This window comes from Diorhabda carinulata, chromosome 4 (genome assembly GCF_026250575.1).
Source record: "Diorhabda carinulata isolate Delta chromosome 4, icDioCari1.1, whole genome shotgun sequence".
Classification (NCBI taxonomy): Eukaryota; Metazoa; Arthropoda; class Insecta; order Coleoptera; family Chrysomelidae; genus Diorhabda; species Diorhabda carinulata.
In genome coordinates this window covers 18,996,404-19,010,467 of record NC_079463.1, presented here as the reverse complement: position 1 = coordinate 19,010,467, position 14,064 = coordinate 18,996,404, and the positions used below count along the sequence as shown (strand labels likewise).

The 14,064-nt window shown below is 30.2% G+C and overlaps 2 protein-coding genes across 10 annotated transcripts in view; both read left to right on the top strand.

Moving 5' to 3' along the window:
• Positions 1 to 1,724, top strand: part of LOC130892796 (extended synaptotagmin-2-like) — a 122,145-nt gene extending 120,421 nt beyond the window's left edge. For all 8 annotated transcript variants that reach the window (XR_009059102.1, XR_009059101.1, XM_057798420.1 and 5 more), the window contains one exon: positions 1,604 to 1,724. Coding sequence is in view for 6 of the 8 variants with exons in the window: in XM_057798420.1 (XP_057654403.1) it covers positions 1,604 to 1,681 (78 nt within the window). In the remaining 2 variants the exon portion in view is untranslated. The remainder of the gene's footprint in view (positions 1 to 1,603) is intronic.
• Positions 1,725 to 2,649: 925 nt separating this feature from the next.
• LOC130892792 (uncharacterized) overlaps positions 2,650 to 14,064 on the top strand; it is a 117,779-nt gene continuing 106,364 nt past the window's right edge. The window contains exons 1-3 of one of the 2 annotated variants that reach the window (XM_057798412.1): positions 2,650 to 2,867; positions 8,493 to 8,634; positions 9,823 to 9,996. The gene's annotated coding sequence lies outside the window, so the exon portion shown is untranslated. The remainder of the gene's footprint in view (positions 2,868 to 8,492; positions 8,635 to 9,822; positions 9,997 to 14,064) is intronic. The other variant, XM_057798411.1, reaches the window with a different exon arrangement.

The following is a 14,064-nucleotide window of genomic DNA, read 5'->3' as shown; positions in this document are numbered from 1 at the left end:
TAAGTCGAAACCAAATCAGAAGGCTGCAATTGTTCACTTACCACCCTATTTATTTTTTACTTTTTTCATATATTCGTTCTAACCACTATTAAGATGAAATCCGGAGAATTGAAGCAAATTTTTTCGTATGATCCGAGCTGGTGACTCTGCAAAGCTACTCCATGCAACACTTTTACATCCGACAACTGTGCATGCTCTATGATATGTTGAATTTGTTCAATATATTTTAAGCGAGTAGTTATTTTAGATAAGAAATGTTCTAAGAAATAGAAGTAAAAAAACATTTAAATGATTCCGACTTAACACCAAAAAATATGTAAATTCAGACAAGATATATAGAAATCTATCTAAATTTGTATCTACACGATCCTTTTTTTTTCAATGAGTTAAATAATAATTTCGTACTAGGATTCTATCATTGTAATAATTCATCTTATTCTAAGACCGTGAAAAAACTTGTCTACTTCCAAATAAATATTTTACCAGAAAGGCGAAACTTGTTTTTAAGTAATGCACACTTTGAGATTCTATCCAAAAATTTGTTCAGATTAACAGTAACTACACATTTCTGTATAGTTAGGTAACTTTTAACAACACTTAATCAATAAATAATGTTTTATATACCCAAATTGCTGGGAGCTTCGTAAATGTTCCTGGGTATATTTTAGAATTCCTTCTGATGAAATATCTTCTTTAATCGCAGTGTCACGTCCATCATCAAAGACTGCTATTTCTTCTTAGTTAAGGCATCTTCATATGGATATATTGCAGAAACAACTGTGATACTGTGGTCCCTTTCCCAGCTTGTCGTCGAGCCAACCCTTTTCTGATCTTTTGTCGCCAAAACTTTCCCTGGTTCCTGCACTGTGGAACTTCCAGTTTCGTCAACATTGTAGATGTTGTGTTTTTCCATAACCTGCTGTCCTTGAAGGAAGTGGCTCTATTTAACTGGTTGCTTCTGCCTTTCTTACGGCAATTTTTATTTCGCCATTAAAATTATAATTTTAAATCATTTTTTTCGGTAAACTGAAAAAAAATTTCCACTTCCTGGTCCCTAATGAAAACAGTTTTTCTACCCAAAATAGGAGTGACAAATACTCTGCTCATATAATCGTTTGGAGGCATTCAGGTTTTCATTGACCAATTTACTCCATTGGCTACTCTAACACGTGGCATTTGCATATGCAATAAAGAAAAAAACTAAAATAAAAATTTATTTTTGTTCATGAGGGCAATGCCGATCGAATGTTTGAAATCATACATTTAAAAATAATTTAGGTCCTCAAAATTTCTATAAATCATTAGCCTCAATACGTAAAACTAATCATGATGTACCATTCAACTGACAAACTACACACATTCTTAAAAAATTATGAATATAAGTACTCACCACTTATTTTCAATGATGACGATATTAGAAGAAACACAAGGAAAACAAATGGCCGACTATTTCATGCCAACGCTTGCTGGTAGCTGAAGTAGTCAAACACACTCGATGCTGGCCGCCATTTTACCTCACTTTTGTAACAGCAAAGTCAAGTTTATCTCAAATCTCATTTACATTATAATTATTTGTTACATCTAGCAATTTCATCTTTTGCAGGTATCAATTGATTTGAAAAATATCAGTTTGCCGATTACCAGAAGTTTTAAGTTAGGACCAAGTATAAAACATGATTAATTTATATGCTTATAAATACCAAATAAAAAGTAATTGTTAGAAATATTGTCTTATTTCTGCGCCTAGAATAAATCTAAATGTCTAAACTAACACAAGTTCCATTGATACATACAGATTTTATCGATCAATTTACTATTATAAGAATCAACGAGATATCTTTTCCAATAACAAAACAATAAAAAGTTACCAAAATTTACTAATAGTCAATATTGAAACAGTTTAGAATATGTTACAAAGAGAGACGCAAACTTTAGAAATTACTTCAAATCAAAAACTTGGATTAGTTATGAAATATTGTTTACAAGAAAATATTACAAACAGTGCGTTCGAATATTTAATCCATTTGCAGGTATATAATTTAAAGAATCAAGGGATGCTTTAAATGCGAGATGGAAGCAGATCCAATCTAGTCCCTATAGGAGAAAATTGTAAAGAAATGTCTCAAGTAAAGGCGTGTCCACGCTGGAGCAAAATTTTCCAACATTATACAACAAAAACTTCTTACAACATAAAACGTTTATATTTGTTGGAATATGTTGTGTTGCGTTGCGTAAAGTTGGTGTTGCGATTCAACATTCAAGTTGTAGTATGTTGTATAAATCCGTTTTTAGATGCAAAGATCAAAGGATAATATGAAACAAAGTGAAACCGTGTTGTTAATTTACAGTGGGTTTTGGGTTTGTAGTTGCAAATAAATTGAGTCCAATCTTGATCAATGTTCGATTTATTGAACAGGATTTCAAAAGTGCGTTCAAATAACAATAATAACGGAATAATAATTTCGGAGCACGTTTTTCTTTCGCCTTTCTTTTCGCTTGTGTCACTATTACATGAAACTATCAAAAGGTGCTTATCGCCTACTAATTTTTAATAAAATCAGAATACATTAGAATACATAATTACCAACTTTGACTCTATATAAAACAAAAGTATAGTGTGAAGTTGGATAGGGTCAAGGTTAGGTTGGGTTCGGGTCAGCTGTCAATTGATCAATTCTCAACAAACCGCAATAGGATTAAATATCATGAACACTATATCAGCATTTATTTTATTATAAATACGAATGTAGTAGTAGTGCGGTCGCGATTTTTCACGCAAAGTGCGATAAAAAATTCCGACTACGTACTTCAGTACAGCAGCATTAGATCTACGTGTTCAACGAGGAACTTCAGGACTTCAGATAGCTGTAAGTGCCAAGTTTCCTTATTTTTATTCCTTTTTTTGTCTATCCTTATCAAACTCTGAGTAAGAGAGAGATAATTTAATAATTTTGAATATATAATTTTTATGAACGATTTAGATAATTTATTAAATACATTTTGTAAATTAAACTTAAAAGACAATTCAGATTGCGAAAAAATGGCAACAGCAAATCCAAAAACCCCAAACTGGGAATTATTTAAATTAAAATTAGAGAATATAAAACCTTACGCTGGAAATATAAATACTTTAAATAAATTCATAAATAGATGTGAAAAACTAATTGATACTTATGCGATTTACAATAATTATGATATTAATACACATGTGTTAGAATACATCCAAGAAAAATTAGTCGGAAAAGCTGAAATGATGGTAGGAAATAGGACTGAATTAAACACGTGGCAGAAAATCAAAGAAGCATTGATACAATGTTTCGCAGATAGGCGCGATTTAGACTACATACTGCAGGAATTAACAAGAACAAGACCGTTTAAAAACGAAAACATAATAAAGTTTGGTAACAGGCTACAATTATTGAAAAGCCAAACAATACAAAGAATAAGTAACATTTTGAATTTAGGTGAGATTGACAAGAAATGTCAAATCAATCAACACCTTTATAGCAGGATGTTCAGGTACCATACGCAATAATATGTACTTGAAAAAGCCTAGCTCGTTAGAAAACGCTACGGCTTATGTCGACGAATTTGATAATTTTGAAAAACTCTACGGCCAATTTTATGAGCCTAGAGTTTAAATACAACAATAGCAATAATAATAATAATAATTTTAAAACTAATTCAATGAAAAATAATAGAAATAATCAATATAATAATAACAATCCCTACTATCAACAATATAATAATAATTATAACAGAAACCAATTTAACAATTATGAAAGATTTAGTAATAATAATTATAATAACTTTCCTACCTCTACCTATTAACATAAACCCCATACCAAAAGGGAGACAAGATTACCCAACGAACGCACAGGTGTTTGGCACCAGAAAAAATGTTTTCCGGCCAAACCAAATACCTACGAATAGACTACCTAGACCAGAACCGATGTCTACAACATCGAGAAATTTCACAGACAGACCCAGTAGACATGTAAATATTAGTCATAATAACAATAATAATAATAATACGAGTAATAATAGATATTTCCAATCAAGAAATGAACTACCAAATTTTACATCAGAAGAGTTATATAATAATAATTGTAACAATAACGAAGAAGAAATAATTGACTTTATTTGAGCTAGAAGAAAATAATGATCAAACCGTAAATTTTCGAAAAGAGTCTCGGAAGAAAAATTAAAAATAGTCGAAATAAATATTGCATCAAATAATCCATTACCATATATTGAAATTAAAAATCAAAAATTAAAATTATTAATAGATACAGGAAGTAATAAATCAATATTAAACCATCAATTGTTGAAAAGTATTATCCACAATGTATATACCATTCAAATGTAGAAATTCGAACATCATTAACTAGTAAAATAATGAGACATCAAGCAGAAATTCCCGTGTTTAAGGAATTCAATTATAATGGCACAATAGATTTTATTTTATATGATTTTCATGACTTTTTTGATGGAATATTAGGAATAGAAGATATGATCAAGATGCAATTAAATATTGATTTCACTAATAAACAATTAAACAGCAAAAAAGTATCAATCCCAATAAAATTTAGACAGTAACCAACTAATATCATTTGACTCAGTAGACATTGGACCTACTGAAAAATTATTAAAATCATTACCAGTAAATATATTATATGGAGAAATTTTCGTAAATAAAACACGCTTAGGAAAGGTCTATATACCAGAAATATTAACAGTAGCACAAAACGGCTATGCTATAGTTGAAATAGTAAACGAAACATTTAAAACAATATCTATAACTTTGAATAAACCTCTTAACGTTTATCCTTTTGAAACTAGTCAATATGAAATCCATAATTTTAATTACTTAAAAGAAATCGAAAATATAAGTAGCGCAGAAAATAAAAAAGACAAATGTAATCAGCCAAAATATAATAAGTAAATTAATTCGAACCAATCATATGAATGATGAAGAAAAAAAATAATATAATTAAATTATGTAAAAAATTTAAAATAAAACATTCGATAAAGTCAACTGACGAGATTCCGGTACACGTGAAATCTTATAGATACCCGTACATACATAAAGAAGAAGTACAAAAACAAATTAGTGAAATGTTAGAAAAAGGGATAATAAGAGCTTCATACTCCCCTTGGAGTTCACCCATATGGATTGTAAGTAAAAAATTAGATGCATCTGGAAAACAAAAATGGAGATTGGTAATTGATTACACAAAGTTAAATGAAAATATTACCTACATACTAGATAAATTAGGAAGAGCCCAATATTTTACAACATTAGATTTAGCGAGTGGTTTCCATCAAATTCAAATGTCAAAAGATTCAATAGACAGGTTTTATTGTAGACAATGGACATACGAACTACAAAATAAAATTTGTTTAGTTTACATGGATGATATTATAGTATTTAGTACTTACAAGAGCATATGCAAAATTTACAAGCGGTATTTTACAAATTAAGAGAAGCACATTTAAAAATTCAAATAGATAAATGCGAATTTTTATGTAAAGAAGTAGAATTTCTTGGACACATTTTTACACCAGAAAGCCTTAACCCAACCCAAAGAAAATTGAAGCTATAAAAAATTTTCCTATACCTTACACGCAAAAACAAATTAAATCATTTTTAGGACTATTAGGATATTATAGAAAATTTATTAAAAATTTTGCAGAAGTCACAAAACCAATAACAATATGCTTGAAAAAAGACACACAAGAGTTTATGCTTTAACTTTTGTAAACAACTATTAACTTCAGAACCTATATTAGCTTATCCAGATTTTAATAAACAATTTGACTTAACAACCGATGCATCAAAATATGCAATAGGAGCAGTATAATCTCAAGAAGGACACCCAAACTCTTACGCCTCAAGAACATTAAATCATGCAGAGACAAATTATTCGACGATAGAAAAAGAATTATTAGCATTTGTATGGGCATGTAAATACTATCGACCTTATTTATTTGGAGGAAAATTTACTTTCAAATTAGAAGAATATGATTATGAAATTAAATATTTAAAAGGAAAATCTAATCTAGTTGCAGACCCATTATCAAGAATAAGATCAGATTGTGATGTAAACGCTTAAGAAACGGAATGTTAACATTGATGATTTAGATTCAATAATTCAACGAGAAATAGAAAATTTACCAAATGATTTTGAACCAATAGATGATGATTTATTACCTGATTTATCATATTTGGACGATGTTGAGGAAGTCATACAAAACGAAGAAATAAAAAATGTCACAAATACAAATAATATCAGATATTCAAATACGACCACCACAACAGAGACTCAGACTTAGAAACAATACACTCTTCTTTAGAAAACTCGATATTAGAAATACCAATTTCAAATAGATCATTGAACACTTATAAAAATCAAATTCTAATAACAAGTGGCGAAGTAAATAATGTAAGAACAAAGAGAGAAAAATGTTTTGATAATACACGTATATTTGTAATTTTATCTAAAAGAGATTTAGAAAATAATATAGTTCAGTTTTTTAGAGAATACATTGACCCTAAAGAACTTTATGCATTATACTTTAGAGAACCCTTAAAACCAGAACGATTTATAGCAACAGTACAAAAATATTTTAAAAATGCAGCATTTAAATTTATCCACTGTACAAACGTAGTCAAAGATATTTTTACAGACGAATAACAAAAAGAAAAATTATATATATAATTATATATATATATATATATATATATATATATATATATATAAAAGGACATAGAAGAATTAACGAATTAAAGAAATCATTAATTGAAAAATATTATTGGCCTAAAATACTACAGGATATAGAAAATTTTGTTAATAATTGCGAAATATGTCAAAAGAACAAATACGATAGAAATTTTCCAGTAATTAAATTTAATTTAACCCCAACAGCAATTTAATTTAACCATTCGAACATATACACATAGATACTTTTAAAATAGCTAGTCAGTCATATTTAACTATAATCGACGCATTCTCTCCTTTCGGTCAGCCATATTCTATGTCAAGTGTGAATGGAACCTCAGTTGTTGTCAATATATTATTAAATCATGTAACTCATCACGGTTTACATTTCAAAATAACAGCTGATTGTGGTTCAGAGTTTAAGAATAACGACCTTCCCTTCAAGATTTTTGCAAATTGCATAAAATTGAATTACATTATACGACATCTAAAAATAGCAATTCTAATTCACCTGTGGAACGATTTCATTCTAGTTTAATCGAATATTTCAAATACTTAAGAGTAACTAATAAAAATTTAACACCTGATCAATTAATTAAACACTCAATATTGCCATATAATAATTCAATTCACTCCGTAACACAATTCACACCATTAGAAATTATTAAAGGTCACATAAATAACCCTGATCCTGATTTAGACGATCACTTAATAATATCGAATTATATTCAGAATCATAAAGAAACATCCAAATTATTATACAAAAAAATTAAAGATAGAAACTCTGATGTTAAATAAAGTATAATCAATAAAAGAAATGAAAATAGAAATGATCCTCCTTTCTATGCAAACCAAGATATAGCTTCTATCAAGACAAAATTCAGAGATTTAAAATTACCGAAATTCAAAAAGGCAGAAATTGTAAAAGACTCTGGTATATTGTTAGAAACAGATAGAGGAACTTATCATAGAAACATAATTAGAAAACCTAAAACTTAAATTGTTACAGAAAGATGAAGCTGACAACGATACTCTTAATACTACTTACTTACGAGAAGAATAAAACGGAAGACATAGAAATTACAAAAGTAAATAATCTATTATTACCTATTAATTTAGGAACAAGTAACCTTATTTATACTAAACATATTTTTATATTTTATATAGACTTAGAACATATTCATAAACAGATTAACAATTTAAAACAATATTATTATAGTTTAAAAAATAGTATATCACAAGCGAATGCCACAAATCCTATTTCGTATCATAATTTAGCTGAACAATCAATGAATAGAATAGAAATTTTGATTGATACTTTAGATAAAAAATCAGAAAATATTTATCCACATTTAAGATAAAAATTAATTAAAATTAATAAATGCAGTAGGAAAAGTAGATAAATGGCTTTTTGGAACTTTAAATTCAGATGATGAAGAAAGATATGATAACGCTATAAATGTTTTACAACAAAATCAAAATAGTTATTTTCCTAACAAGTGCGGAAAGTGATACTTTCCCGCACGCGACTGCAGTTGTCCCGAACGACGCGGAGCGGAGTTCGGGCAAGCGGTCAAGTGCGGGAAAGACACTTTATGCATGTGTTAGGAACATTATTTTTTCTACGACCGTATATACAAAAAAGTATACCAACCCATTTTTCTAAAATTATTTTATTCCAACAAACATAACAATATAAAAAACTGTAACTAAAAACTACTAATTATTATAGATATTAATATTGAAAACACAATTTGTTGCATTCTGTAGACTAGTAAGAATTGCCGATCCAGTGTAGTTATTTGGTTTCAACTGGAGGGTAGATGACGTCGATGAGGATGGATGGCATCGGTTGCAGGTCGCATAAAGATGACGATGACGGTGACGGCAACGGTTTTAAGTCAGTTGGCAGGTAACAGCTCGGAATTAGTTTCATTTGCAACCTTTAAAATGGCTTCGGGAAGTTCTTCCTCGGTTGATGATGAATTAATATTATTGTATCGGATTCGGTTTAATGTGGTTTAATTTAGAAGAAGATTGCACTTATTCGGTCACTTCCAAGACGTTTTGAACAACGTTTTGACGTTTTAGTAACAATTACATGGTTATATAAAAAATATCTGTATTATTTTATATTTTCAAAAAATTAAAAATGCTACAAAAAGCTAGAAAAGGTTTAAATTTTGTTTGATGGACTATTGCGTAAATATTTATTTACCTGTAGTAACAATAGTTATAATCTCAGAAGTGAAAAACTATCTAATATGGTCAAAATGTGCATAATTTTACTTTCCCGCACTAGTGCTTAATATCTTTTGCTTCAGTTGCTGCATTTCGTGCAACTTTTTAGTATGGAGTAAACCTATTACTCTGAGTTTCTTTTCTTCACGATCCTTCTAAAACACGTCCTGTATCTTTATCTTCACTGTCATATGTACCTGGGGGATTGTAGGAACTATTCCGTAAAAAATTATGCAAGTAAATGAAGTCCATAACAACAACTTCTGTAGTTTTTGGTTCTAAAAATCGAAGATAACATTCCAAAAACATTTTCTGATATTCCTCTCACTCTACTGAGACGGTAATTAAATATCCTTTTGGGAGACCCTTTGTCCTGAGCCCCAGGGTAGGGTTTCAGAAAATTTGGTGATAATGGGAAGGCATCATCCCTTAAAAATACGTGAGGGACTAATTTCTCACGTCCTGGTAAAGCGCTATATTCTGGAAGGTTAAGTTTGAAGCGAGTTAATAATTTTTTGAATAATGTATTTTCGAAAACTCCTCCATCAGCTATTCTCCCTTGGGAGCCTACATTGAAAATACAAAAATCGGTAGTTAGCATCCATTACGCCGAACAGAACGATACTAAATTTGTAATTGAAGAAATCACTTCCACTGTTTTTTGGTGATTGTATTGCAATATGCTTGCCATCCATGACGCCTACACATTTTGGAAAATTCCAAAGAACACTGAAACCATTAGTAATTGTTTTTCATTCTTGAGCAGTTTTAGGTATCTGAAATACAAAGATATCCATTACTTACGCTAAAAATGTAGATCACTGTAATTACATTTTATACAATGTATTTTTCTTTTTAGGATGACTCTTCCTCCGAAACTGACTTAGATTATTCACAAGTAACAGACTGTGATGAATGTGTAATATTAGGGATTTGCGCACAAAATATTGTAGAACATCTTATAAGTAATATTTTGTTTGATGCAAGTAGGAGTAAATATGATTATGGAATGCTATTATTGGAAAATTAACAGGTAGATTTCAAATATTAATTGGTTCGCGCACAGAATTAAAAACATGGGATGAAATCAAACAAGCTTTAAATTTAAGTTTTGGAGATCAACGAGACATTGACTGTTTAGTTCAAGATCTCATTAAACTAAAACCATTCAAGAATGAAACCCCTTATAATTTTGGTATGCGATGCCAAGATTCTAGGAGCCTCATTTCTAAATTAAACACTTTACATTTAGACTCAAGTGAAAAACGCTTACATCTCAGGAACTACGATAATTTAGCTTTAAAAACTTTTGTTCGTGGTTTACCTTTACCTATACAAACTAACATACGTTTACGATCACCTGACAGTCTAGAAAAGGCAATGAGCTTAGTTGTAGAAGAAGAAAACTTTTTATACTCTACCCAAAGATCAAGTAATTTGAATTCAAATGTGTCATTCAAACCTAGTTTGAGAGTTACACTTACTAGAATACAAAATATCAACCATTATCCCACAAATCATAACAATGTACAACCATTTCAACCACCCCGACCAATAATTCCACCTAATTTAATAACTCATCCTCCAGCATCAAACCCATCAAGGTATACACAACATTCTCCTACAAATCCGTCTTACAGTAATTGGCGTCCAAATAACAATTATCCAACTCAACGTCATCCATTTTTCACAAACCAAAACTACAACCCGATACAAAGACCCTCACAACCACCACAGAATTTCAATCAACCTCAAAATATTCGTCCTAATAATCCGCAATATAATCGTCCAAATAATTCACAAGCTTTCAATCCAGAACCAATGGATATCTCTTCAGGAAATACTGTACTTAAATCCCATTCGAGACCCAAATTCACATCTGCAGAACTTTTTAATCAATCTGTAGATAATTCTGACTCTCATGATCAATTTTATTCGGAAAATCCAAACTATTATGAAAATATCGACCATGCTAATATAAACAATTATTATACATAGGAAATAGAACATTCTTATGTAGATAATCCGACGAATTCCAAAGATTTTTACACAAATGCTCACATTACAGAAATATCAAATATGCAGACTCAGGATTTTCATACTCTCACGAGCCCAAGCAAGGTAACTTAATATATGTGAAGGCATTAAAAACAAATCTGCCATTTATAGAAATTCCAGAAATAAATGCAAAATTTTTAGTTGACACAGGAAGCTCAAAGTCACTTATAAATCCAAAACTAGCGTATAAATTTTATACGAATTACACATTTAATGAAAATTTTAATATTCAAACTGCTCATAATATTAGCTATCACGACGAGGTAGCATATATTCCATTGTTCAATATTTTTAATTCACAAGAGTCTCACAAATTTTATCTTTTTAAGTTTAGTGAAAAATTTGATGGAATCATAGATTTACTTAAACAATTAAATGCTAGTGTTAACCTCAGTAAAAAGCAAATTATTATTCCTAATACAATTATTCCTCTAATATTTGATACAGACGCTGATAATAATATAAAAAGTTATTCTCTAATAATACCAGGTCGTACTCAAGAAGTTGTAAAATTACCAGTTAATCATAAAAATGGCATTGGAATATTAAATTACGAAAAGTTAGGTAATGGCCTTGAAACACCAAAAGCATTAGTAAATATAGTCAATAATTTTGCAATAACCACAATATTAAATTCAAATGAGAACCCTGTCAAGCTGGATATTCATGAGCCTTTTAACAATGAACCCTTGAATTTAGTCGAAGTAAATTTTTTAGACAAATTGGAAGTAGAATCAGAAATAAACTTAGGTAATTCCAATGATAATAAGTTGTTATGAATATAGAGATATTTTTTATTGCGAAGGTATTCCTCTAAGTTTTACTAACGATATCAAACATAAAATTAAGTTAACCGACAATAGTCCAATATACACTAAATCTTATCGGTTCCCGGAAATTCATCGAGAGGAAGTGAAAAAGCAAATAAGAAAAATGCTGCACGAAGGTATTATGGAAAAATCTACTTCACCGTTTTCTGCACCCATTTGGATCGTACCAAAACGATCAGATGCTTCCGGCAAGAAAAAATGGAGATTTGTAATAGATTACCGCAAACTAATTGAAAAAACAATTCAAAACCTTAATCTAATCCCATGAATAAGTGAGATTATGGACAGACTAGGAAGAGATAACTATTTTACATCCTTGCATTTAGCTAGTGGCTTCCACCAAATCGAAGTTGACCCCGAAGACGTACCCAAAACTGCCTTTAGTACCCCACAAGGTCACTTTCAATTCAAGAGAATGCCTTTTGGACTTAAGAATGCCCCATCCACATTTCAAAGCGTAATGGACAATGTATTACGAGGACTTACTGTCGAAACCTGTATTGTTTACCTTGACGACATCCTAATTTACAGTACTTCTCTTCAAGAACACATACAAAGAGTTAAACAAGTATTTGACAGACAGAAAATTTAACTTAAAGATACAACGTGACAAATCCGAATTCCTTCAAAAATCAATAGTATACTTAGTTCATATAATTAACCCCGAAAGTGTAAAACCTAATCCTGAGAAAATTTCTGTAACCAAAAACTTCCCGATTCCCAAAACCCAAACCGAAATCAAAAGTTTCCTTGGACTTCTTGGATATTACCGCCGTTTCATACCAAATTTTGCCAAACTGACCAAACCCATGACTAAATGCTTGAAAAAAGGAATGCGAATAATTCATGACAAGGAATTCTCTTTTCAAAATTGCAAATAAATTTTAACAAACGATCCTATATTACAATATCCAGACTTTTCCAAACCAATGATTCTAAGAACCGATAGTAATAACTATTCCCTTGGAGCAGTATTATCACAAGGTACCGTTCCAAATGACAAACCTATAGCTTACGCCTCACGAACCCTGAACCATTTAGAAATCAATTACTCTACAATTGAAAAGGAATTACTTGCAATCATATGGGCTTGCAAACACTTTCGACCCTATTTGTACAAACGACAATTTCACATATATACTGACCACAAACCCCTAACCTGGCTTTTCAAGTTAAAAGAACCCAACTCAAAATTAGTGAGATGGCGTTTGAAATTAGAAGAATAGCCTATAAAATATTTTACAAACGCGGATCTTCAAATGTTGTGTCTGACTGTCTAAGTAGAATACAAATTAACGCTTTAGAAACTGATTCAATTATTAATAACCCCGGTGACACGAATGACGAAATTTTAGAATTCTTACGAGAGTTCAAAAACTCTTTAGAACAAGAAAACAATTCTATCAATGAACGAAAACAATCAAAAGTAAATATTATCTCAGACGTACAAATACCGCCTCCTAAAAATACCACTAATATACCTCCAAATTTACGAGACGAACTCAATACACCTGAGCCTAACTGGACGAAACCTTCTATCCCTAAATCCAATTCCTCAACTATTCATTCAGCTTTTGAAACCACTAACCAAGGAATTCCTATATTAGATGAAATTATTAATAACAAAGTTCACCAAATTTTAGTATATCCAAATTTATATCAAAAACTAGACATCTCTCATGATACATACGAAAATCACAAGAATTTTTAGTAGAAAACACAGATCTTAACAACACATTCTATCTCTATTTTAACAAAGACAACATGTATCATGATTTTAATAGAGTTTATTTGAAACATTTCTCTTCAAATCAACCAAGACTTATCAAATGCACTAAATTAGTTAATACGGTATCAGATACAGAAGAACAGATCCTTTTACTCAGAAATTACCATGAAAGCAAAACCACACACAGAGGAATTCAAGAAACCTTCGAAAAAATAAAAATAAATTACTATTAGAAAAATATGAAAAAATCGATTACTAATTACATTAATTCTTGCGCAATTTGTGAGAAAAATAAATATGCTAGAGAAAAACCTTTTTGTTTACAACGGAAAATCTTATCTAACCTTAACAGATGCATTCACAAAATTCGCACAAGCAATGCACATTCCTTCTAAAACAGCTGTTATTATAAGTAAAGCTATAATAAAATATTTTACATCATTCGGAGTACCACAATTAATTGTTTTAGATAAAGGTACAGAAT